Source organism: Nicotiana attenuata, unplaced genomic scaffold (assembly GCF_001879085.1).
Source record: "Nicotiana attenuata strain UT unplaced genomic scaffold, NIATTr2, whole genome shotgun sequence".
Classification (NCBI taxonomy): domain Eukaryota; kingdom Viridiplantae; phylum Streptophyta; class Magnoliopsida; order Solanales; family Solanaceae; genus Nicotiana; species Nicotiana attenuata.
The window spans coordinates 206,847-234,720 of record NW_017670245.1 but is presented as its reverse complement, the minus strand read 5'-3'; the positions used below and the strand labels follow the sequence as shown (position 1 = coordinate 234,720).

Genomic DNA, 27,874 nt, shown 5'->3' with positions numbered 1-27,874 from the left:
TGTTGAGATCATTGAGTTTCTTTAGCTCAAGCCTATTCCTCTTCTTAGTATGAATCTGCATATAAGTTGTAGAAAGTAATTAAGACGAATTCTTCTGGTTGGGTGGTTCGTTAGCTCCTTGACAAAGGTCATCGGCAGGTGTGGGTTGTGACAAGGATTTTCATGGTGGCCTTGGCTCACAACCTGAAAATTGGGCAACATCATGATGGGCTGCTCGGCATGACGGATTATGCGGGGTTGACAAATGCACTTTGAACGGAAGCAAGGCGCATTTTACTTGGACGTGCGGGTTTGCAAAACAATGGCAAGGCAAAGCCATGTCAAAGCAGGGGCAAAGACATGGCAAGGCAATGCAAGGCAATGCGGGACAAGCAATGACAATTGATGCGGGTAGATTTAATCAAGTTGGGAGCGACTTGACATAAGCGGGCAATTGTCTCAATGAACGTGTGCGGCTAAGTCAGTGGGTGGCGAGCTGGGGCAATGACGTTGGTGCGGAGCAGTGTCAAAGGCAAGGCTGGGCGCAATGCCAGCCTTGGGCACAAAGCAGCTGGGCGAAAAACAGGCACATGCTGTGCACAAGCAGCAGTTGGAAAACATGTGCAAAGCACATGGGAGGCAGTTGGCAGTTGCAACCTCTTCCAAGACATGCTGATCATGGCCTAAAAATGGGGCGTGTTTTTTGTACTTGTCTTAATATGTTTGCTCATTAGTTGGGGCTTGTCAACTGATTGTAGCCTTATAAATATGTGCCTAGAGTGTCCAAAAACGGGGCGGAAACTTAGTCTTACGGCATTGTGAAGCCAAAATCGTCTAAGTCATTTCCTAGGGTGGAAAAATCGTTTTGGGCAGGGAATTCTTTGTCTTGGCCATAGGGTTGTCTATTGTGTTCTTGTATTCACATATTAATACGAGTTGGGAAGAAATTTCTGTATATCGTGTGTGCCTTTATTTACTGTTTTTGCTGCCTATTTTCATTCTAAGTTCGAAACATCCCTAAAATAAAACTAAGTGTTGGAAAGGCTGAAGTCAAGGCTGGGCTTGGCTGCCGCACGGAGGCGAACCTCGGACAGAATTCGAGTGACATAAATCACCCCTGTGACCTTGGCAAACTCGAGAATTTTCTTTGTAATTGATTTATTATAAAAGGTTGGGAAAGGGTTCCCGTAAATCTGTATGCCTTTACTTATTTATGTTGCCTTGAATTGATTCCAAGTGTTAAACCTCGAAAACGTAAGAAAATTGGGCAAGGCTTAAGCCAAGTGGGGACTTGACTGCTGCACAGCGGGCAGTGTTTTCGGCGGACAGAAAATGCCCCTGTGACAACTGGTACGCATGATAATTAAAGTGTATCTCAATTGCTGTCACATGGGCGTTTTCTGTCCGTCGAAAACACTGCCTGCTGTGCGGCAGTCAAGTCCCCATTTGGCTTCAGCCTTGCCCGATTTTCTTTCGCTTTCGAGGTTTAACACTTAAAATCAATTCAAGGCAGCATAAATAAGTAAAGGCACACAAATTTACGGGAACCCTTTCCCAACCTTTTATAATAAATCAATTACAAAGGAAATTCTCGAGTTTGCCAAGGTGCTGCCACCCTTGGTAGGCACCAACTCACAAAAATAGCCCACACTTGCACGATTGTGCCCTATAAAAGCCCCCGCCTAAGGCGTCTCGTGCTGCCCACTCGTTTGGCAAGGCAATGACACATATTTTGCCATGCTCAAGCCTTGACATAGACAACCCTATGCCTATATCTTTGCTATTTCCCTCCCTAGGTACCAAGGCTGCCTTGCCAACACTCAAGGCACCTTGCCTAGCTGACTTGTCTAAGTCCATCACTAACTTAGACACACACCCAGCTCCGTATATTGCTTGCCAACACTCTCACAAACCCATGCCAAGGGGCAATGTACAAACCTTTGACACGGATTTTGCCCGACATTCGTCAAGTCTCATTATTAGGGGAAGACTTGACGACTGTCGGGCAAAATCCCCATAATAATGAGACTTGACGACTGTCGGGCAAAATCCAAACTCGAGAATTTCCTTTGTAATTGATTTATTATAAAAGGTTGGGAAAGGGTTCCCGTAAATCTGTGTGCTTTTACTTATTTATGCTGCCTTGAATTGATTTTAAGTGTTAAACCTCGAAAGCGAAAGAAAATCGGGCAAGGCTGAAGCCAAGTGGGGACTTGACTGCCGCACAGCAGGCAATGTTTTCGGCGGACAGAAAACGCCCATGTGACAACAATTGAGATACACTTTAATTTGGTAATAATGTAATATAACTTCTCACATGTTCATAAACACTCCAATTTCTCTCGCATACGAATGAGCTACAAGTTAGGCTTTGAACTCTAATAACAAATTGTTGCAAGTTTGGAACTTTTTAACCAAATTGCATCCACCATTCAACCGTGGAAGTATTATTTTAGAAGTTAAAGCTCTAATTAGTAAAACAATTGAAACAACTTGCTCACCTGGTGCCAATTTGGTTCTGGCTCTAATGGCCGAAGCTAATCCAAGTATTCCATCGGCTTGCATATACACACCAAGCTCTTCCCCTATTTTGTCTTGCATTGCTTCATCGGGCACCAACCTCGCAACACATGCATGATACCCCTTGCACACTTCTTTATCTAATAAAGTCTTCTTCTCGTTATTTGTATAAAAGAATTCGGGGTTCAAAATATGCCCTGCTGCATGTAAAGGTTGATGAAGCTTATCCGTCCACCTTTCATCAGCGATTTCAAAAACTCTCCCGTATTTTCTCTTATCATGATCAAATGCCTTCTCAATAGCTTCTTTAGCCCTATCCATGGCTTCATAAATGTATCCCATTGGTGGTTTTCTCTCCCCATCCACCAAACGAAGTACAGTAACCAAAGGATTAGCAACTTTAAGTGCTTGAACAGTGTCATTCCAAAAATATGGACCAACAATATATCTCGCAACTTCTTTCCCATGAGCTTCCTTTGCATAGATACTCTCACTCCATTCGGTTGACATGAACAAGGTTCGCAAATTTTCTTTTGCAGGTAAAAACTATGCAAAGTCATGATAGCTGTTGCGAATCTTGTCTTAGCCGGTTTCACTAAATTTCTTTGGTTTGTGTATCTTCTCATCATGTTCAACAACAACGGCCTCTGACTAATGTAAGAATGTATCTTGATCGCCTTAGCAAAAACGGTAGGAAATCAAATTTCATAGTTAATAAGTATAAACAATTAACATTAAGGTTAAAATAGAAAATTAGAACCATTTGTTCACTTGTAGAATATGGGGCTAACTTGAAAATGTCACCAAACATCAAGTTGATACAATGTGCAGCACAAGGAGTCCAAAACATATTCGGGAAAACCCCCTTTTCAACATGTCACCCGCTTTTTTATTCTCACTTGCGTTATCGGTAACAAGTTAAACAACATTTTCTTTTCCAACTTTCAATATTGTCTTCTCAAAGAAGTTGTACATTTTATTGGAATCGGTTGAAGAGTTACTAGCATCATAAGATTCAAGAAATGCACTACCTTTCGGAGAATTCCCCAAAACATTAATGACCATTTTTCCATTTTTTGCTGTCCATTTATCCATCACAATGGAACAACCATTAGTTTGCCATTGCACCTTATGCTCCTCTACAATCTTGTTTGTCTTCTCCACCTCCTTTTTTAGATAAGGAACTCTTACTTCGTGATAGGTAGGGGGCTTCTTTCCTTGTCCATATTGGCCTACGGCCTCAATGAATTCACCAAAACTATCGGCGTTGAGGGAGGCGGCCTCATTGATATATCATTCACTTCAAGGTCATCCTCATCCATTTGACTATTTTCATCAAGAAGATTAATCATCGATGCTACATGGCTCACTGGATTTTTTAACTCATTTTTTTCGCAACACTCTGTAATTTCTTCCTTAACAGAATCCGGAACACTTGGACATTCTTTGACATCTCTAAAACCACCAATTAGATGTCTCTTGTGATATGTTCCACCATTATATAATATTTTGACAAAAGATACATTGCACTTTTGTGCTACTGCCAATTGCAACTCCATACGCCCAAGCTGGATTTTTTTTTTTTTTTTTGCCTGATGCCATTGAATAATAAGATTGAATTTACTATAATCAACAACGACAAAAAAATGACAAAAACAGAACTGTTAAACATTGAACATAGAACAGAGAAAAACAGCAGAAATTTAGAAAAAACAGAGCACAATCATAAATTAGAAAACATGGTTGAGCAGAGAAATAAGTTCTGAAAAAAATAGAAAAGAAGAAGAGAACATAGGAGAGGAGTCGAACAGCCTTAACCAAAAAAGGAGTAGAACAGTGAACGGTGAAGAACAGGAACTAAAAAAGAAGAAGACAGAGCACAAGCATAAAATAGGGCAGAACAGAGAAATAAAAATTGAAAAAAATAGAAAAGAAGAAAGATTGAATGGAGAGGAAGTTTTATTGAAAGCCAACTTGTTCATGAAATTTGAAGAGGTGGCAAAAAAATGAGGAGATTGCTTGGAGGCAAAGGTCCAGGGCCTTGTGGTTGAAAGAGGGAGACAAAAATACTAAATTTTTTCACAGGACAGCAAATGCACACAAGAGGTACGACAACATAGATCAACTAGTGGTTAATGGTGTAACAGGGGAAGATCCTGTTGCTATTAAAGGAGAGATAGTAAGGTTTTATCAGCATCTTTTTACGGAGTCTGAATTCTGGAGACCAAACTTTAACATGGTGGACGGTCCTGCAATCATTGATGAAGAAAAAGAATGGCTTCAAAGACCTTTCGGGGAACAAGAGGTGCATGACTGCCTCAAACTCTGTGCTATTGATAAAAGCCCAGGTCCTGATGGTTTTACTATGGGTTTCAATTCCAATTGCTGGGATATCATTGAAGGAGACATATTGCAAGCTTTTCAGAATTATGAGTTCTTTGAAAAGAGCCTAAATGCCAGCTACATAGCTTTGATTCCAAAGTAAATTGGGGCAAAAGAATTAAAGGATTACAAGTCTGATAGGTAGTGTGTATAAAATTATCTCAAAACTTTTGGCTGAAAGACTTAAATTAGTGATCTCTAAGCTGGTTGGCAAACATCAAATGACTTTTATTAAAGGAAGGCAAATCATGGATGCTGCTCTTATTGCCAATGAATGTGTTGACTCTAGATTGAAGGAGAAGAAGCCAGAAATCTTGTACAAGTTAGATATAGAAAAAGCCTTTGACCACGTTAATTGGGACTTCTTAATAAACATGTTGAGACAGATGGATTTTGGTACAAAATGGACCAATTGGATCAGATTTTGTATTAGCACTGCCAGATTTTCAGTGTTGGTTAATGGCTCGCCTGAAGGTTTCTTTCCCTCACACAGGGGATTGAGGCGAGGGGATCCTCTATCTCCCTTTTTTGTTCATTATAGCTATGGAGGGATTGAACGACATGCTCCACACAGCACAACAAAATAATTGGATCAGGGGTTTCAGGCTAAACAACAGACCAGGTGAAAGTCTGGAGATATCACATCTCCTCTACGCAGATGATGCCATTATTCTTTGTGATGCAGAGATAGACTCAGATAAGGATGCTGAGAGTTATTCTTACAATCTTTGAAGGCATATTAGGGCTTCATATTAACCGGGGGAAAAGCCTAATTTTCCCGGTTTATGAACCTCGGCAGATTCAACAACTTGCGGGGATTCTTGGTGGTGAAATTGGTGTTTTTCCAACTATTTATCTTGGTATGCCTTTGGGGGCTAAGTGTAGATCCATTGATATATGGAATAAGGTCTTGGAGAAATGTGAAAAGAAACTAGCAAGGTGGAAAAGTCAATATATCTCTTTAGGAGGCAGGCTAGTACTTATCAATAGTGTACTGGATGCCCTTCCTACTTATATGATGTCTTTGTTCCCTATCCCTCCAAAAGTTGAAAGCAGAATGGATGCTTTAAGGAGAAAATTTCTATGGCAAGGCAACAAAGAAAGAAGAGTGTTTCATTTAGTTAAGTGGAAGACAGTCACTCTTAGCAAGAGGCAGGGAGGCATGGGAATAAAAAATTTTCGGAAACAAAACCAAAGCTTACTCATGAAATGACTGTGGAGATTCACAACAGAAGAACAATCATTATGGAGGATGGTAATTAAAGATAAGTATGGAGAGGCAAGGCCCTGGAAAACAAAGATAGTAAACACTACCTATGGGGTTAGTGTCTGGGAGACAATCAGAAATCTTTGGCAAATGTTCAACAACAAAATCAGCTATAAAGTGGGTATTGGACAGAACATTTCTTCTTGGGAAGACAATTGGTTGGGACATGAGCCTCTTAAGACAATGTACCCAGACATTTTCTCAATAAATCAGCAGCAGAAGGCCACTGTGAACGAGGTTTGGTCAGCTAAGGGTGGAATCTCACTTATAGAAGACTCTTAAATGATTGGGAAATCACTATAATTGCAGATTTTTACAACAAACTCAATCAATTCACTGGGGTCAATCAGGATGTAGACAAGGTGTGGTGGTTGGGGCACAGCTCAGGAAGGTTCTCAGTAAAGTCTTCCTATCAGATGCTTAATCAAACTAATATTTTGTTGATCTTTGTCCCTGGAAACGCATATGGAAAGTAAGAATACCCTACAAAGTGGCATGTTTTGTTTGGTTGGTTGCTAGAAAGGCTTGTTTAACACAGGATAATTTGAGGAGAAGGGGAATATCTTTGTGCTAAATGTCACTTATGCGGAAGGGAGGAATAAACCAACAGTCACCTTTTTCTGCACAGCTCGGTGACGGCTCAGGTTTGGAACAAATTTATAGCACTAACAAGGATTCAATGGGTCAAGCCCAATAGCACCATGGAAATGTTGTCATGCTGGAACAAGGGGAGAAGATCTGTAAGTGAGAAGAAGAGATGGGGTATGATTCCTGCATGCATATGGTGGACGCTTTGGAATGAGAGGAATTCAAGATGTTTTGAAGACGATGCTAACTCAATGCAGAAGATTAAAATGAATTGCCTACTGCTTTTTCATCTTTGGTGTAAACTGGAATACATAGAGGACTCAGAAGCTATAATAGATGTTCTTGGGTCTTTGTAAGAAGATAGATAAATTGATGTATATTTTTGGTTATCCCCTATGTAATTATGGCATGCACAGCCTTTGCGCTTTTGAATATAGCAAACTGTTATCATCTAAAAAAAAGGAGTTGAACAGTGAACAAGCAGAGAAAATCAGAAGAGGAAGAGAAGAGGAGAAGAGAAGAAGAGAAGAAGAGAAACTTACTCAAATTGGAAGAGCAGGAGAGAAGTCGTCAAGGTGTAGTCGTCGCTTGCAGCAGAGAAGTAGTGTGCGTATGTGTTGTCATGTCATGGGCGGCTTTCCAGCCATGCCCCATGACCCCTTGGACGCACCCCATGGTGTCCTGGCAAGCCTCCCAACGCCCAGCGCCATGGTCGGCCTCGTGGTCTCGGCAGCGCGCGCGCATGTGCCTCTGTCGCCCCACCGATAGCCTACGCCAGCGCCTAGCGGCTGGCAGATGCCAACAGTGCCGCGCGCAAAGACAATGCCGGGCGCACAGTTTATGATGATGACAACAGCGCCACGCGCACACACAATACCGCGCGCGCAGATCTTGATGCCTTGCCAGCGGTCAACCGCATGCAAACTCCAAATAGTGCCCGCCGACAGCACCGCGAGCGTAGACCCTGATGCGAAAGACAAAGTTGCTACCAACGGAACTATCTCTACTCTGTAGAAAACTAAGTCCTTTTCATTGTAAATATAGAGTAGTTTTATTTCATGTACTAACATTATGTTTCTCTAGCTTAGCTAGGTTAAGTCTTGTAACTTTAGTTTATTTTTTTTAAGCACTATTAGGGGAGACCAAGCAATCAAGCTTTCTAGCAAGCAAATATTTCTCAGTACTGGTGTCTCTCCCACTCGACACCGCGTAGCCTTTTGTAATAGCTTTCATTAATGCAATCAAGCTTTCATTCTCAATTCTCATTTTCGTTTCCGCAATTGCTCTTGACATTGGTTTTCCCGTACGGCACTGACAATCTCTTCTAGCGTACGGAGGGGACCTCAGTTGGCGGACAACAACCACACTGACATCGGTTGCTTAGCCTTACGTCGCCCTTCCAAGGAACCTCAGGAAGGCGCCGCGTAATAGTGTATTTGCAATTCTTTTGTTAAAAAACCCTAGGCTGCTGCTGGACATCGCTTAAGCGAGCTTTTCTGCGATTTTTTCATCGCCTTGCTTCTCGCTTTTTAGGGTGAGGCGTGCGCTTATTTACCCGAGTCACGCTTTAGGGCACAAAAGCGCAGGTCCATCGCCTCGCCTCGCTTCTGCACTTTAAGCGAGAAACGTGCGTTTTTAATAACACTGGGTGCACAAAAACGCAGATGCCAACAGTGCCGCACGCACAGTTTATGATGATGACAACAGCGCCACGCGCACAGACAATACCGCGCGCGCAGATCCTGATGCCTTGCCAGCGGTCAACCGCATGCAGACTCCAAATAGTGCCCGCCGACAGCACCGCGAGCGTAGACCCTGATGTGAAAGACAAAGTTGCTGCCAACGGAACTATCTCTACTCTGTAGAAAACTAAGTCCTTTTCATTGTAAATATAGAGTAGTTTTATTTCATGTACTAACATTATGTTTCTCTAGCTTAGCTAGGTTAAGTCTTGTAACTTTAGTTTATTTTTTTAAGCACTATTAGGGGGGACCAAGCAATCAAACTTTCTAGCAAGCAAACATTTCTCTGTACTGGTGTCTCTCCCCCTCGACACCGCATAGCCTTTTGTAATAGCTTTCATTAATGCAATCAAGCTTTCATTCTCAATTCTCATTTTCGTTTCCGTAATTGCTCTTGACATTGGTTTTCCCGTACGACACTGACAATCTCTTCTAGCGTACAGAGGGGACCTCAGTTGGCGGACAACAACCACACTGACATCGGTTGCTTAGCCTTACGTCGCCCTTCCAAGGAACCTCAGGAAGGTGCCGCGTAATAGTGTATTTGCAATTCTTTTGTTAAAAAACCCTAGGCTGCTGCTGGACATCGCTTAAGCGAGCTTTTCTGCGCTTTTTTCATCGCCTTGCTTCTCGCTTTTTAGGGTGAAGCGTGCGCTTATTTACCCGAGTCACGCTTTAGGGCACAAAAGCGCAGGTCCATCGCCTCGCCTCGCTTCTGCGCTTTAAGCGAGAAGCGTGCGTTTTTAATAACACTGGGTGCACCCACGGGATAGATTATTGGATATCTTTCGTATTAACCACCGTTTGTGTAGGTTCTCTACTTTTAGTATACTACTTGTATATGGGGTTTCTTACCCCATAACATCAATAAAATATTATTATGAAAAAAGAAACGAAACAAAGAATTATCTTGAGTTAAGATTGATAGAGCTAGCGGTGATTACATTATTGTATCAACGATGTCTATTTTGTATTCTTGTAGTTGTAGAAATAAAAATACCAATCTTTTCGCCAGTTGCTTTAGGAATTTTAATCTTCTTTGGAGTATTGCAATTTCAGTTCAAGATGCATTAGTTTTAACAGATTTACATGAATACATGAACAAGCGTGTGCATAAGCTCCACTTCATCCAAAAAATAAAACATGAATAAGCTCCAAATTCTGTTACATTTTTACATTATCTTCTTATTCTGCTCTTTTTTCTTTTTTTCTCTGCTGTGTAATTATATGTTGGTATTCCCTCCAAGGTGCACTAATCTCGTGGATAAGCTCAGTTGTTGTGTTCTAATGTTCTCATAGGATCAATGTTTTTGGTTGTTAGTAATTTAAACTTGGACAGTTCAAGATAAACTCTGTAGGAGCGCAGGGTCCTACAACACTGGTTTGGTTTTGGTTACCATGATACGATTTCTATGCATGCATATTAGAAATTGGCTGGGATGCTCTGTTCATTGGTATTAGCTTGTTCTTTAGTTTGAGGAAATATTATTTATATCTCTTCCTCGTCAAATATATTTATTATCTTTGATAGGCATCAAGCTTATATTCCTTCATGTTGATCTTTGAGAAAGGGCATCTATGGTCTATGGTTTCATGACTTCAGATCTCCTTTCAATGTGTTATTGCAGGGATACATATTCGTTGACAGGGATGGAAAGCATTTTCGCCATATCCTAAATTGGTTGAGGGATGGTGAAATTCCACCTTTGAAAGATTCTGAATATGCTCAGCTTTTGCGAGAGGCGGAGTACTATCAGCTTCTTGTAAATCCATTTATCTCTTTAATTGTTCATTGTGCACTTATGTATTATAAAGTACACATATTGGATGCGGTCATTAAGATTTAGGGGCAGATTTTGTTTGCTTGAACCATGTGCATATGCATTGCAGTAGAGAATAATTGCAATGGCTTCTCTTAGTTCTTTCACTGCCTTGGAGATCCTATTTCATTAACTTTTTGGTGTTTCATGTAGATGATATACATTTATTTGTTTATGTTTCTTGAGGATGTAGGAGCATGTTATAATAGCCTCTCCAGATGGAACACGACCGTTTTGTCATAGACCATTGAGATATTTGAGATAAATATTGAGTTTGGCTGAGATTTGCTTGGTTTATAAATTGTTCGGTTTTCCTGAGGTTGTAGTGAACCAAACCGCTAGCTGTCATGGTTCCTAAAACATTGATATCGATGCAACTACTCATTGTGATTTGATTTTTTCCGTGAATGTTTCTCTTGAATATATCTGTTAAAAGCTATCGAGATGTCAGTTAATCTTTATTTTTACCAAATAGTGGATGCTGTTTAGAAATTCAGCTTTTTTGAGAGTTGTAGATTCTCTAATATTTTGTATACTGTTTTTTTTATACGGGAGATCTTCCCAGAAATAATAAACTTATTCACCTTATCAAATTGTTCAGCTATTTTGAGAGATATAAGAATTTACTTGTAGCTAAATACTCGTCGTATGGGGTTTCTGTGTGTCCTTGAAGTTGTTAAAACTACTCAGTTTACCTGTTTCATTTCAGGGACTAGTAGATGGAGTTAAAACTGCTCTGAGCAAGAGGAAGGTGGATGAGGAGTTGGGTACCGAATTGACACGCATTGATATTATCAAATGCATACAATCTGACAGAGTCAGATTTCGGGGAATTAATCTTTCTGGTCTCGATCTTTCGAAGTTGGTAATATACTCTAGTGCTAGACTATTTCATTTCTTTATACTCTTATTTGGAGATACACTTGGTTAATCTACACTTTCTGGAGTACTTCTTATCCCAAACGGGATAGTTTCCGGTACCTTTGGTCAATAATCCAAGGTGATGGGGAGATTGATGAGGATGTCACACACAGTATTAAAGTAGGATGGATGAAGTGGAGGCTTGCCTCCTGTGTCTTGTGTGATAAGAAGGTGCCACTAAGACTTTAAGGTAAATTCTACAGAATGGTGGTTAGACCTGCTATATTGTATATGTCGGAGTGTTGACCATTAAAGAACTCCCATGTCCAAAAGTTGAAAGTAGCGAAAATGAGGATGTTGAGATGGATGTGTGTGCATACTAGGAGAGACAAAATCAGAAATGAGGTCATTCGGGTCGGGGGGGTGGATCTCGTGGAAGATAAGCTGCGGGAAGTGAGAATGAGATGGCACGGACATGTGAGGAGGAGATGCCCGGAGGCCCCAGCAAAGAGGTGTGAGAGGTTACACATGGGGTCTAGGGAGGGGTAGAGGGAGGCTTAAGAAGTATCGGGGAGAAGTGATTAGATATGATATGGCGCTTCAGCAGCTTACTGAGGACACGACCCTTGATAGGAAGTTGTGGAGGTCGAAGATTAGGGTAGAAGGTTAGTAGGTAGAATAGTGTACTTCCCTTTCATACCGGTAGCTTTAGCATTACGCTAGTTCTGGCTTATTCTTTGCATATTATTACCTATTATTGCTTCTGGTTCATTTTGTTTAATTCTCACTGTTGCTTATGCTTTCTTCCCATAACTTTTTCATTTTTATATATTGCATTTCTTTACTGCTGATTACTGTGCTTACCCGAGCCGAGGGTATCTCGAAAACAACCTCTCTACATGCACAAGGTAGGTAAGGTCTGCGTACACACTACCCTCCTCAGACCCCACTTATTGGAATATACTAGGTATGTTATTATTGTTGTACTTGATAACGAATTTATGCTTCATCTTCCCTCTCTAAGGGCAGCATCCTACTCATCCTTTTTTTAATTTTATTTATGTTGTTTATCAGTGTATAAAATGAATAAGAGAGCAACAATTTAGTGAGATAAAGAGGGTACAAGAAAGGACAAAGTTGTCCTCAAGTCTTACATTAAGAAAAAGGGGAAATTCAGAATACAACGTTTGTTCTCCTGCAGAATTTAAGAAATGTCCTGTGGCCTTACTCCACAAAGATTATAGAAAGACTACTTTATTCTAGAGATGGTCTTGTGAGAGATAATGATCCTAAAAGAGTTGGCATTCCTTTCTACCCAAATGCACCAGAAACAGACAGGTAGCAAAGTACATTTCCTAGTCTCTCTCTTTTTGCTATGAGCCGACGAGTTAATGACAGAAGCCTTAGCACAAGGCAGAGAATAACTAGTTACGGGTCAATGTGGCCAAGCAACTTATCCACCAATTCATTTAATTTTTGGTTTGTAATATATTTCCCTAATATTCCAAAGTCTGGCACAATTGCATTGCAAATGGATTCATACAAAGAGATGTGAATTAGTTACACTATTACTATTGCACAAATCCTGCTAATACTTACTTTTGCATAATATCTTCGCCGGGGTTGAGTCTACCATAAAATAGGGATGAAGTAAATTACATATCGGGGGCAAATTGCATTTCAGGTGAAGGGGCTGAGGTAAAATCTATAGACGTATGTGATTCAGCAATGCATGGGGAGAATTTGTTAGTAAAGACTACCAATGGCTCTGGGTTCCAAACTTGAGTATCTCCAGAGTTGGAGAATTCAATCTCTGAATGCTATGTGAGAATTCCACTGTTATCTAGGTTCCTTAAAAAGGTGAAAATTCTCAGAAAAGGAAGCCCATCTTGGTGGCATCATAATAGCTTTTCTTTTTCTGTTCTCCCCCCTTGCCTTTTTCTTTGGCAAGTTTGGAGAAGCCATTATTCGTGCTATTTTTCAGAAGTTTTTAATTAGTCAATGGTGCCTGTTTTATGTGCAGGACTTGTCATTTGTGGACTTCAGCTATGCATGTCTGAAAACCGTATTCTTCTCGCGTGCCAATCTTCAGTGTGCAAAATTCAGGGTATTATTTCTCAATTGAAAGTTGCTGAGTTTTCAGCTGCAGTTAGTGTGTAGATCATTGAGAACATTACTGTATATTTACGCAGTCATAATACCTTTGGGAGGGTGGTCGCCTTTTAACATTAGCATGACATTTCTTTTGTTTACACTTGTGATAATAGTCTATAATCTAGAATATACAATAAGAACAAAGTAGCACTCCACAATCTTTGGATGAGCTATTTGTTTTCGGTTTGGAAGAGGAAGGGAGAAAAGTTGGAATTTGCTAAGCCATCACTTTGGCTTTGTTTGGCTAAAAAGGAGTTCTACTGTTATCTACTTTTCCAAGATTAAGGATTGTGTTCCGAAATGTTGCAATGGTCTACTTTAGCAGAGCACTTAACTGGAGCTAACTGGGAATGCTTCAGTCCCATCCATGGTGTTGATGGGAGATGAGTGTCTTAGCAGCCAATTTTAGAAGAAAATGGCTGGACTGGGATTTGACTAGGTTATGCCAGCTTGATCATAGGCTTGTAATCTTGTTTGAGTGCAGTATCTATATTATTGTATAGGAAGGAGGAAGAAGTTATTGAGAGGGGTAAGCCATGTCATACGGACTCTCTATTTTGTCTTGCAATGCCCGCATTGAATAGGTATGGCATGGGTAATACCATGTTGGATGCACACCTTTTGCAGATTCTCATACCCCAGTCCATGTAGTAATATATAGACGATAAGGATCCCAAATCAGTCGCACCGATTTCCAGTCTTCTTTGCAAATTATCTTGTGCTCAGGGTTATTTGCACATTCTCTTGGATAAGTGGTTTCTTAATAATTTATCAAGATTGGATGTCTTATGTTGTGTAAAAAAAGTTTTGGAGATAGTAAACTATGTTGCATGCTCTCCTATTTGCCTTGATGTGCCCACATCGAATGGGTATGATAGGGTAATATCTTATTTGATTGCCTGTAGCTGAATCTCATACCCGACTCCGTATAACATAGACATAAGGATATGAATCAGTCTCAAGTCATTTCAAGTCTTTGCAAATTGCCTCATTTGGTGCTGTAAGGTATTTGCAAGCATATTTCCGACTAAGCTGGTCCCTTATAAGTTAAGTGCACAAGTTCGCATGTTTTCTCGTGTAGCCATTGTACATAGCTGGAATCTTTTTGTCCTTTTCAGTGACAACTCTTGATTGCTAATCCCGTAAAAGAAAAAGTAAAAGTTAGCTTTTATGTAGGGATACTCTTGGTTGGCTGGTGGTATATGTAGAGTCCTTGTTTACAAGGGCTCAGGTGACAGTTGTACTCTTAGCTCCTAATACTAATATCTGCGCATGACTTCAGTCACTAAATAATGATTTTTTTTTCTTGGTCGGTCTTTAACTTTTGGCACAGGATGTCGATGCTGAAGCTTCCATTTTTCACAATGCCACATTGCGCGAGTAAGCTAAAGAACATGATCTTTCGGTCTCCACATCATTAGTAGATCATGCATAGCATCTAATCATCTTTTCATTGTTCGATGTTCTTAAGATTCATTCACTATACAACCCCTTTTAACAGGCTCTACATATTTGTATAAAGGAATTTTTTAAGCACACATGTTATTTTATAGCTCATCTTTACTGTCAAGTTGCAACCTTAGTGATTTTGTCTTGCCTAGGGAAGATGTGAATTCACTGGAGCAAACCTTCGTGGAGCTGTATTAGCTGGTGCTAATCTTCAAAGTGCAAATTTACAAGGTAGTGGTTAGAACATATTTGTTTTGATATTTTCTAGTAAGGTAAATAATTTCATTAAGGGTAGCCCGGTGCAGTAATCTCCTCTATGCGTGGGGTCCGGGAAAGAGCCGGGACTACATTGGGTCTTATATACGCAACCTTACCTTGCATTTCATTAATAATGGGAAAATCTCCCGCATACAAGTAGTATATGATAAAGTAGAGAATCTACATCAAAGTGTGATGCTCTAGGAGCGAAACCCAATCTTCTAGACAAACTGGAACCTCATGGATGCACCAAAAAGAAACTAAAAATGAGAGGCTATTCCTCAAATGTACATAGGCACTCTCCATCTCCTCGAGAACTCTCCTATTTCATTCCATCCACAGGACCCAATTTCATCACCTTGAAGGTTATGTTGCTGAAGAAGTCTTCTCATCCTTTCATAATTATCCTCCAAAGTCCACATCCAAAAGGAAGTGACACTTCTTTTGTCATAATGCTAGACTCTTTTCAATTCTCTCAATCACTGGATTCCACACTGCTTGGTCCTTATTGAAAGCACCTAAGGGTAACCGGAGATGAGTAGTTAGCAGAGCTCCAATGCTGCAATTGAGCACTTGTGTTAGATTTTCAATATTGTTCGCTTCATCCTCGGGAATGGTCTTACTTCCTGTGTTTGATCTTGAGGGCTGACACTGGTGGAACCTTATAAGAAGTTGTCTAAGATAATCCAGTGGTTCATCCATGTATGCATCACAGAAAACTAAAGTGTCGTCAGCGGACTAGAGATGTGAAACCCTCACCGTACGTAGCCCCCCGATCGCTGCAGAAAAGTCTCTCAAGTAACCACCTACCACTACTTTATCCATCGTTCTACTCCACGCTTCCATAACCAGAATGAAAAGCATGGGGTATAATGGGTCCCAGTGGCTCAAGTCGCTTAAGCTGCCAAAGAAACCACACGGGCTACCATTCACTAGAACTGAAGTCTGACCTTAGAAATAGTTTGTGGATTTTAAGGGAGCTGCTAACTCCCAACTATCACTTATGGGTAATTCTACCTACAAACTTGCTGTAAATCTTATATCTCATTGATGATTGTCCTCGACTTTAATCAATCACTCGACTACGCCTTAATGTCCTCAACTTTAATCATTTGGAGAATTTCAGTGTTGGCTTGCTGCTGTTACAGATGATCTTGCTTTTATTAAATTTGTTTGCTGTCTTCTTCTGTACTTCGAAAGCGGATGGAGCTGCTCCTCCCTTAACCAGAGGTCTCGAGTTCGAGCCCTGGGTATGGAAAAATCCTTGGTAGGGAACGCTTCCCCCCAAATGGGATCCTACCCCGTGCGAATCCGGATATATTCGGGCTCCAGTGCCGGTACCGGACATCAGGTGGGCAACCAAAAAAAGAAAGCTAGTCAATGATTCTCTTGGATGTTTAAATTAGGAAATTTTGTTTCTATGTTAGCTCTAGCAGTAATTTACATCGAAGTATTATGTTGTGTCCATATACGAAAAAGAAAACATGAAAATCATTTTTTCAATTTATCGAGAGGAATGCCAAATTGACTCATTCTTTTGAATTTAGCCAGAGCAATGCCAAGTTACTTCATTGTCTTGGATAAAGACAGATTTGAAAAATTGAATAAAATTTTTGCCACTAATAGGACCCAGACCTAATTTTTCTATGCTTGATCAACAAAGCAAAAGAAATAAGATCATTTCCCTGTATAATACTGTTAAACTATGTATGAAATTGGCATATATTTTTATCTGAAATATTTCCTGATGATTTAGCAGGCTGTTCTCTTTTCACATGTAAAGCATGAACAGTCTGCTTGTGATCAAGAATATATGTTCTTTCTTAATATTGTCCTTCTGTCCGTCATTTTAATTATTATGATAATCCTCGTTTATTTAAATACAGATGCCTGTCTAATAGGCTGTAGCTTTTGTGGGGCGGATCTTCGTTCAGCTCACCTACAGGTTAAATTCTTTTGCTGCATCCTCTTAATCCCACCCTTTTTTACATCTTTTCTTGAGCAAGATATTCTATTAGAGCCCGCCTCTGATTCATTTTAAATATAGTTCTTATTCAACTTTGATGGTAGAAACTGAGTGAACATAAGATTTGCAATGAGAGGCCTAGATTCTTATCCTTTGTTTATATGCTCTCACCTGAGTTTTACAACACTGTTCAGCATTTTTATTCTGGGGCTTGTGTGAACATGATAAATTACTATTTATTCTCAAACTCTCAGACGGCTGATCTTACCAATGCCAATCTCGAAGGAGCTAATCTTGAAGGCGCCAATCTGAAGGTAAAAGATGACTTTTAAAATATCTTTTGCTTATACTTCACTAGAAGTTCACTCAACCCGACTAGATTTCATTCCATTTTTGCTAAAATACTACAAACTGATCTTTAAAAAGGATTGTAGAGTACTCCATGTAGGTTTTTGGCTTTTTGCTTCCTGCTTGGACCACATCTTCTTGAAATAGGAATAAGTGACCTTTCTGTTTAACCAAAAAATCGTTTAACCCTTTAGTTAAATCCACTAACAGGGAGATAGATGGTAAATCTTAGCCAAACATAATTAACTCTAGATCAAGATATATTGAGTATAAAAATTGGAGAAGAACAAACTGATTTAATATTTCTTAAGATGACCACCATACATCAAGTGAAATGGTAAGCTTACATCTATGACGGACTCACACTATAATCGTAAGAGCATAGAAGAAGAGAAGAAGACTGTTGATAGCTAAGAAATCTCCCCCTGTTGGTTCCGTAACGATGACTATTAATGTGATAGCCATATCTGGATCCCCCGTTATGATCTCCTGCCTATCTATATATACTAACAATTTTCCCTTTTATCCAACGGTTTTTGTCCGGCGTGCTTTCTCATGACTGAGTTCTTTATCACTCGCCCAAAACATTACGTGTGTCCTGCGATATAAGCTTTCTAACAGCTCGACCCTGGCAGGAACCGTGGTGCCCGTCGCCATTACACCTCGTGGGCACGACCATAGCGTGGGCGACCTGTTACTGTCTCTTTTAATGATAACCATATGGTAGTCAGATTTTGACCCATATGGTTAGTCCCTCCGCCCGTTGGGGTCGTCTTTTGGGGCGAGCTCAATGGGCGGACCCTGTGTGTTCAAGGATTTAGGAGAAATCTGATTATTATACGAGGACGGGGTCCTTATGGCGAGGTGGCGATGTGATGTTTTAAGGATTTTATCGGACCGTCACGTCCGTTAGATGCATTGTCACGTCGATTCAGGGTGTCATGAATGCCCGTTATGTGTCATTATGACGCACGTTTCCCACCACCGCACCGTTTCTTGTGCCCTTTCAGCTTGTTGGCGGCTCTCGGGTTTCCCGCTCAGGGCGTTTGTGTTCCTATATATAGGGGGAAACCAACATTCGATCGTTACGCTTTTCGACTTACCTGAGAAATTTTGCAAACTTCCACCTTCTTCAATCTTTCACATTTCTATTTTTGTCAGAATTTGACGTGACCACCCTCTCTATTTCTTCATCATTCTAGTTTATTCCGATCGAACTAGATAAATGGCTGGTACCTCTTCCCAGACTGACAAATTCGTCGAAGCTCCGGTGCCGGGAAGTGATGTGCGCCTTCTTGGAGAGGAAATGGAGGTGACGGAAGATGAGGGATTTTCGACTATGGCTGAGATACTGCCCTGTCCGGGGAAATTATGGACCGACTTTAACAGCCCTGCCGGAGATTAACCGAAACCTGTCTCTTCCACCATGGATGAGGCGGCGATTATGGCGCTTAAGGCTAAGTGGGGAATCCCAAATCATATCGACATGATTCCGGCGACGGGGGCGGACATTGTACATTTGAATCGCCCGGGGTACTACGCATTTCATGCGTATCCTTTTGTTGTCCGATATACGCTTCCTCTCCTCTCTCTAGTGATAGACTTCTGCCGCTTCTACGAGGTGTGCCCGGCTCAGCTCTCACCGTACGCATACAAGCTCTTCCTCATGCTCATCGAGTATGCGGAGCTCGCCGGTCGAGGGATTACTTTGGGGCACATGCTTCATATTTTTGCCCCTTCGGGGCATGATGATCCACATGCGCCATCGAGGAACCAAGAGTTTAGTGGTGAAGATGGATGATAAGGCTAATTGCCGTTTCTGGGAAAACTATTTTTATGTGCAGACAAAGCATCTTGTGGCGGACCCGACACGGTTTCCTGAGACGTGGAACTTCGCTCGTAAGTTTTCCTTTGTTTATTTTGCGATTCCTCTCAAGGCGGTTGTCGATCGTTCTTCTTTGGGTGACATTGCTGACTTGTTTTCGCTTTTGTAGCCGAGAGATTACCTCCCCCACCAGTTGACCATATCCGTGAGTGGGTGAACGCAATTCTTCCCCATACTAGGGGCATTCGTGAATGGACGTCATTCCACGAGAAATATGGGCGTAAGCCTCTCACTGGTGAGTCGACTCGCTTTCTTTGCTTTATGGTTCGATCTTGTCGTTATATAACCGTTTTTCTTTGTTGGCAGGGAGAACACGAAGGACGAAGGCTCTTCCACTCGCATTTCGTTGACCGGCGCCCCCTGCCCGGTCTGCGCCGAGGGCTTCTACCCAACCTGCACATGCGGTCGGAGCCGCGTGCGCGGGGATCTTCAACTCGGGACTCCGGTTTTTGCCGTCCACTCGACGGGCGAGTATTCCCGTGTTGGAAGTGGAGAGGCCCCATTCAAGAGACGACAAGTGGTCTTGGAAGTGGCGCCTCAAAACGAAACATCGTCGGGGGGCGGCATTTCCTTGACAACGCCCGAAGTTGGCGGTGATATCAACTTGGTCGTAGAGGCTACGCCTGTTGTGAGCAATCAACAGGTTGATCTGGTGGAGAGACGGAGTCCCGAGGCCGCCATAACAGTTCGGGGCGGCCCTTCGAAATCCCGACCGAACCGCGCTTCTTCTTCGGCCGAAGAGAGGGTAAAAGCGTCGTGGTCGATGATTATGACTCTGAATCCGACCTCGATCCTGATGACGTTAGGATGTTCGAGGAGGGCCTTACCCGAATTGTGGTAAAAGCGGGAGGTCCTTCTCGGATACTCGAGATTCCGTCGGACCTCAACCTTCTACGTGACGCGGTGGATTTTGTACCGCAGTTTGATCTTCTATGCTCGGCCGCAAGCGGGGCTCTTCAGGACGTCAGTGACGCCGAACTGTCACGTGAAGTGGCCGCAATGGGCCTAAGGGTAAGTCCCTCTTTGTATGTTTCTCTTTGTTTGTTTGTTGTTGTTGTTTTTGTTTTTTCTTTTGATCTCGGTCCTTATCAGCTATCTTCTTTTTGTTTTTAGTCTTACATTCTGGAGGTCGAGAGTGCTCGAAGGGCCGAGACTCGGGCTAAGGTTTTTCTGACGATGCTCAAAAAGTATCGGTGGTATCGCAATAGATGCTGTGAGATACATGAGCGACTCAGGGCGGGTACTGGCAGTGTTTGGAAAAGCGCGCGCTTTATCGCTTAAAGCGCGAAGCGACAGAGCATCACTTTTCTGTGCCTAAGGCGACGCGAACAGTTGAAGCGCACACTTCAGAGGAAAAATCGACGAGGCGAGCGAAGCGACGAATCGATGGCTTTTGTTCTAAAATCGCAGTTGGGCCTTTTAAAAAAAAAAGATTGTGTCTGTTTTTAATTTATACAAACCCCTAATTGCTGCACGACATAACAGAAGCCAATTGCTGCGATTTTCCCTCTTCTTCATCGAAAAAATTACGGTTTTGGGACAGAAAGTTTCTGCTTTCTTTTCTCTTCTTCATTCGTAGCAGACCAACAACAGTCCACAGCTCCAGTCAACCAGTCCAGGTAAATTTTCTTCTCCTTTCTTCTCATTTTTTTCTTTTTTCTTTCTTTCTTCATTCTTGTTCTATTTTCTGCTTCTTTTGATTCGTCACTGACTCCCTGGAGTTCTAGTCTTCTTTCTTCCTTCTTTCTTCTTCTGAGTTCTGTCTTCTCTTTTTTACTTCTTTCTGTCATTATTTATAATTTATATATTTTATAGTTTTCAGTTTATTTGATTTTTTTAGTGTATATTTCAGTAATCAAAATTAATTATTATATATGTTATATTTTCAGTTTATGTGATTTTTTAAATGTATATTTCAGTTTATATAATAATTATTATATATATATATATATATATATATATATATTATATGTATTTTCAATTTATTGATTATGTTTTTTCTTATATCTTAATAGGGATATTAAAATGTCTCAAAGTTCGAAAGAGAAAGACCCGGCTTGGCGATATGGCGAGAGAGTTGATGAGAAGAATACAAATGTTGTATGCAAGTTTTGCAACAAGATTACAACGGGTGAAATTTATCGCTTCAAATACCATCTAATTGGTGGCGATAGAAACGTCACAAGTTGTTCGAAATGTCCACCGGGGGTGAGGGAAGAAATAAAGAATTTTGTTGAGGAGAAGGAGCAAAAAAACCAAATGAGTCATCAACCAATGGTGACCAATCTTGATGATGATGATGATGATATTGAAGAATTGTCACTTCCAACAAAAGGGGGAAAAGATGGGTCAAGCCATGGATCATCGACTAAAGGTCCTATAGATTGCTACTTCCCAAAGAAGCCGGAAGTAGAGGGCGATGGAAAAGATGTACAAAAAATTGCTAAAGACATTTTGAGGGATCGTGCAGTTAGAGCTTTTGCACGATGGGTCTATGATGCTGGGCTCCCCTTCAATTGTGTCAACTATGACACTTTTGGAGACTTCATTGAGGTTGTTGGTCAATACAGACCTGGAATGAAGCCTCCCACTTATCATGAAATAAGAGGTCCTTATCTAAATAAGAAAGTGGAGGAGACTAATAAAATTGTTGAGGAGCATAAAGTTATGTGGAACAAGTATGGCTGCTCCATTATGATGGATAAGTGGACGACAAGAACGGGAAAAATGATTATTAATGTGTTGGTGAATTCTCCCCGGGGAAGTTTGTTTCTTGAGTCCATTGATGCTAGCGACTCATCCACTGACCACATCAAAATGTTCACCTTGTTTCAGAACACCATCGGAAAGATTGGTCCAAGCAAAGTTGTTGAAGTGGTCACTGATAATGCAAGTGAAAATGTGAAAGCGGGTGGCATGACGGAAGGAGCGTACAAGAATGTCTATTGGACTCCATGTGCGGCTCATTGTATCAACTTGATGTTTGGGGACATTTTCAAGGAAAAACCCTTCTCTACAATTTTTGGCGAGGGCGTTAGGGTACATTCTTATATTTCTCAGCGGCCCTTGTTATTGAGTATGATTAGAAGATTCACCATGCAAAAAAATTTGGTGAAACCGGGCAAGAGAAGGTTCGCCACTGCTTTCTTGACTTTGCATAGTATCCACTTGCAAAAAGACAAATTGAGAAAGATGGTCATTTCAGAGGAATGGAGCAAGAGTAAATTTGCAAAGGAAAGTGCGGGGAAAGAGGTTGCACGCATTATTCTTTCTTATTCTTTTTGGTTAAAGTACTCCGTTTGGTGGATGGGGAGCAAACACCACCAATGGGCTACCTCTATGAAGCTATGGATAGGGGCAAAGAGGCTATTCAAGCATCATTCAGTGATGAGCAGAAATATGCAAAGGTCTTTCAGATCATTGATGCAAGATGGAATGAGCAACTTCATAGACCTTTGCATGCAGCTGGACTTATTCTGAACCCATCACTCTTTTATGATCAACATGAGAATAATTTGTTGGCTAAAGAAGTGTGGACAGGATTCCATCATGTTGTTATCAAGTTGACCCCAGATGTAGACTTGCAAGAAAAGATAGTAGATCAGCTTGCTACTTACAAGGCAGCTGAAGGACTTTTTAAGCTCCGACTTGCTATTAAACAAAGAAAGACGAAGTTGCCAGGTGACCAAGTGTTTCTACATTTTGTAGCTCTAACTTCAATGTATTTTCTATACTTATTAACTCTTGAACATTTTTTTTGACTTCTATAGTTGAGTGGTCGGACCAATATGGTGTAGAGACTCCGGAGTTACAAACTTTCGCCATCAAAGTTCTAAGCTTAACTTATAGCTCATCCAGATGTGAAAGGAACTGGAGTGTTTTTGAACACGTGAGAAATAAAAAGAATTATTTTGTGTTTTGAGATAAAGTAAATTATATCTCAATTGTTCAAACTCCTACTAATTAGTTGACACATCTTTTTTGCAGATTCATACAAAGAAGAGGAATCGACTAACCTTGAAGCGCCTCCATAATCTAGTGTTTATAAAATACAATAGAGCATTGAGGCGTCGCTACAACCACCGCAATATAATTGATCCAATTTTTTTGGACAATATTGATGAGGCTAATGAGTAGCTAACCGGAGTCCCCGAAAATTGTGAAGATGAAGAAGTATTTGAAGGCAACTCCGATTTCACTTGGGGTGATGTTGCGGTTGGTAGTGGAGTTGTGGAGGATCCTTATGGTTTAAGGAGATATACTCTAAGTTCAGGCTCTATTAGGAAGGGAAAAAGTGTGGCTATTACAAGTCGATCTCTATCCCTAATTGATGAAGATGAAAGTGATCATGAAGAGGAGAGGGAAGAAGAAGATGACGAGCAATATGAAGATAATAGAGGAATTCAAGATTTTGACAATCTTGAAGAAGAAGAGTAGAAGAATAAGATGTTGATTCTAGTAATTTAGTAGCTTTGATTTTGCTTGTCCTATGGTTTGTGGATGATTTGGTGGTACCTATTACATACTTTTAAGTATTTATATTGAAGTTTTTGATATTTATAATTTTACATTATGTTTTTTAAGAATTGCGCTTCACTTTAATAAAGCGTGTGCTTAGCTTTTGAAGCGAGGCGAGCCCTTGTCGCTTTTTTGCTCTTCGCGCTCTCAAAAACACTGGGTACTGGCACACAGCCCCTCAGAGAGGAGTTGGAGAAAAGGGATCAGGAGCAGATGCAGTCCATTCGCAGGTGTAGTGAGCTCGAGGAGCTGCTTCGTGCCAAGGACGAAGAACATGAGTTGGGAAAGGGGGTCGTCGCAGAATGCGAACATCTTTAGGCGAAGGTGTAGTCATTGCAAGCCGAACTTGACCAGAACGCTGCCAGAGTTGAAGCTTTGAATGCGGAGTGGATGGGGAAGTTAGCCGAGGTAGAGAGAAAAGTAGCCGAGTTGGAGAATGCTCGGGCGTCGGCTTTGGCAAGAGCGGCGGCGTTAGAGGACACTATCCGCGTCCTCCATTCTGAGCAGGAATCCGAGAGAGCCACAGCCACGCTGAGGCAGGCGCGGCTCGAGGAGCGCATTGGCGAGATTGATCGGGAGGCTTCGAGCCTAGGGGACCGGGTGGTGGCGCTCGAGGCTGAGAGAGCGTAGTTGTTGGTTGAAGTTGAATCCGCCTCTGCCTTCGTTCCTCGCCACTTGCAGGAGCTTTGGGTCCATGCCGTGGCCCAACGAGACATATACAAGGGTTTGTGGGAGGCGGCCAGTGTTTCTGCTATGACCCTGCGACACCGGAGGTTGGCGAAGATGCTGACGCTTAGGACGAGTTTCCTGAAGACGATGATGGGGAGGACGGCGGTGATGACACCGAGTGACAAGTTGCTGCAGCTTTTACAACAATCTTTTCTTTTTTTGTTCATTTTCGTTTCTCTTTTTTTTTAGGGCCAGTTTCGACCTTTTGTAAGGTGCGGCTGTTGTGTACGTATATGTAAATAAAACAGTTGCTTCATCTTTGTATATCTGTTGATTTCCTCTCCCTTCCCCTGCTTGTTATATCCTTTTTGTTTTGGCGCAGACATTCAGATTTTTTTTTTTGTGATGAGTCGCTGATTTTTTTTTCAGGGAGTTTGACCTTGACCGGATCGAATGGGGTCTCGTCGTGTGAGCCCGAATGAAGTTCCTTCGGTTCTTCACGTCCGCCGATTTGTCGCTTTGGGCAAGTCATCCTTGATTCAAACAGGGTTGAACTCGGTTCCGCCCTTTTGGATAAAGTCAGTTTCGACTTGAACATTCGAGTGGGATTAAGTTCAGACTTATCGACTCAGGCGTAGTCAACTTTTTTTGTGTGTACTCGAGTGGAGTCGAGCTTGGACTCGTAGTCTGGAGTGAGGTCCATTTCTGACTTTATTTGAACGAGTTCGAATGTGGAGTCTCCATTTTGGGCGAAGTTGACCTCTGACTTATACTTGGACGATTTCGAGCTTTTCCTTTTATTTGACGGTGGCCGGTGGCCGTAAAGGTATCGTTTCGAGCGAGGTCGGATCGTAACCTACTTGTTTCGACGATGGCCAGTTGCGGTAAAGGTGTTAATCCGAGCAAGATCGAATTGTAACCTATTTGACTCGACGATGGCCAATGGTCGTAAGGGTGTTATTCCGAGCAAGATTGAAATAGTAGGCCGTTGCAATTCGAACGAAATCGAATTCTTTTAGCGATGTCCGTTGGCCGTAGGGGTGTTATTTCGAGCAAGTGTCGGAATATTAACCCGTTATAATTCGAGCTAAGTTGAATTCTTCTTTCGGCGATGGCCGTTGGCCATAGGGGTGTTATTTCGAGCAAGTGTCGAAATGTTAACCCGTTATAATTCGAGCGAAGTCGAATTTTTCTTTTGGCGATGGCCGTTGGCCGTAGGGGTGTTATTTCGAGCAAGTGTCGAAATGTTAACCCTTTTATAATTCGAGTGAAGTCGAATTCTTCTTTTGGCGATGGCCTTTGGTCGTATGGGTGTTATTTCGAGCAAGTGTCGAAATGTTAACCCGTTATAATTCGAGCGAAGTCGAATTCTTCTTTTGGCGATGGCCGTTGGCCATAGTGGTGTTATTTGGAGCAAGTGTCGGAATATTAACCCGTTATAATTCGAGCGAAGTCGAATTCTTCTTTCGGCAATGGTCGTTGGCCGTAGGGGTGTTATTTCGAGCAAGTGTCGAAATGTTAACCCGTTATAATTCGAGCGAAGTCGAATTCTTCTTTTGGCGATGACCGTAGGGGTGTTATTTCGAGCAAGTGTCGAAATGTTAACCCGTTATAATTCGAGCGAAGTCGAATTCTTCTTTTGGCGATGGCCGTTGGCCGTAAGGTTGTTATTTCGAGTAAGTGTCGAAATGTAAACCCGTTGTGTCATTGTTATGTGTATTTTGGAGAACTTTACGCGTTGTCGTACTGTTTATGCATACATCGGGGTGAGCCCCGGTGTGCTCGACTTTGTTGTTTTTTTGGAGACTACCGGGCGTTCCCTGGGTGAGTCTCGGTTTGCTTAATTTTGCTTTTCATTGGAGAATACTGTGCGCTTCCTGGGTGAGTCCCAGTCTACTTAATATCGCTTCTATTGGAGAGTTACTTGTTTTTTTTTTGTTTATAGTTGCTATGTACCGAGCCACTTCTATTATTCGTGATATGCTGCGGTTTGGGGGGTTTTGCTTGGTCATTACTTGCGGAGCGGTATGCTACGGAACCATCTCGGGGTATTTTGGAGGCGGTGGTCCCTCGCTCGCTTGCCCATGCGAGCGCTCGCATTCCTGTCTAAACCATCAAAAGAGTTAAGATAAATCAAAATGAAATTTTCTATTACCTCGACTCAACAAGTTAGTGAAAGAAGAACGATGTTGTAGGGTTACTTGCTCCGCTTGGTGCTCGAATGGTGATTTTAGATTTGGCGGCCGTGTTCGGCTTCGTCGTTGACAGCGTCTGGGCTCCTCACAGATCGGCTTCACCTCACTTGCTGAAGCGTTGAAATCGACTTCCGGTCTGATCTCGTCCGATTTGCACAAACACCGAGGAAAACATGTCACACTTCGTTCATAGACCTTCCAGTGTGTGTGGGAATGTGAAAATAGGGCAGGATGTGCCCGCTTTTTGGAAAGACTGCTCAGCGGGTTGTTGTCCCTTCTCTAGGGATGGGAATACGGGTTAATATATAAGGTAGATACGTCAAATGGGGCTGTAGTCATGCCAGACAACCGTGATCCTTCTTTAAACGTGCATATGTCGTGCTAAACCCATCGTTTTAGGTGACACGTGGGTTTTGCACATGCATTGGTTATAACTTCTATTTTATGTAGCAGCCCGACCTAGATTAGTGCGGCCGTCTAGAAGGCCTACCTACCGCTCTTTCGGGTTGGTGTTAGTGTCGGGACGGTGAGGCCACGACATCCTGGTAGTGATATTTTGCTGGTTCTAAATCTAAAGGAAACTAAAAAATTTGGCTAAGAAATTCTTCACAGACGGCGCCGAATTGTTTAAGCAAAAAATCGTTAAACCCTTTAGTTAAATCAATCAACAGAGAGATAGAAGCTAAATCTTAGCCAAACATAATTAACTCTAGATCAAGATATATTGAGTATAAAAATTGGAGAAGAACAAACTGATTTAATATTTCTTAAGATGACCACCATACATCAAGTGAAATGGTAAGCTTACATCTATGACGGGCTCGCACTATAATCGAAAGAGCATAGAAGAAGAGACGAAAACTGTTGATAGCTAAGAAATCTACCCCCGTGTTTGGTNTGCATTTTAGCTGCAGCTTCATATTTTCAAGTCAGGCACCATTTTACACTGCTGCGCCGCGCCTTGCGGCGCCCCATGCGGCGCAGCAGTGCAATTTTCTCAGAGTAAACTTATTTCGTCCTCTTTTAACATCCAGACTTGGTACACGACTCCCGAACACGATCCCCGCTTAACGTATTGGGCTTTTACTCAGACTTCAAAGCTCCAAATTGATCAATTTAGCTCCAAATTAGCTTTTGAGCTCAGGATCACTTCCTGCAAGGCATAAAACACGTACTAAGTGCAATTCACTATCATTTGAGCTCAAACTCAATTAAAGTGGAGTAAATTAGAGTGTAATAAGCGACTAAAATACGCAATTATAGCCTATCATCA

General features: G+C 41.6%; 1 protein-coding gene across 1 annotated transcript in view; it reads left to right on the top strand.

Moving 5' to 3' along the window:
- LOC109236585 (FH protein interacting protein FIP2) overlaps positions 1 to 27,874 on the top strand; it is a 37,962-nt gene that overhangs the window by 6,499 nt on the left and 3,589 nt on the right. Inside the window, exons 3-9 of the mRNA XM_019402781.1 lie at positions 10,107 to 10,241; positions 11,008 to 11,163; positions 13,183 to 13,266; positions 14,647 to 14,693; positions 14,920 to 14,993; positions 16,907 to 16,965; positions 17,241 to 17,300. Coding sequence (XP_019258326.1) covers positions 10,107 to 10,241; positions 11,008 to 11,163; positions 13,183 to 13,266; positions 14,647 to 14,693; positions 14,920 to 14,993; positions 16,907 to 16,965; positions 17,241 to 17,300 — 615 coding nt within the window. The remainder of the gene's footprint in view (positions 1 to 10,106; positions 10,242 to 11,007; positions 11,164 to 13,182; positions 13,267 to 14,646; positions 14,694 to 14,919; positions 14,994 to 16,906; positions 16,966 to 17,240; positions 17,301 to 27,874) is intronic.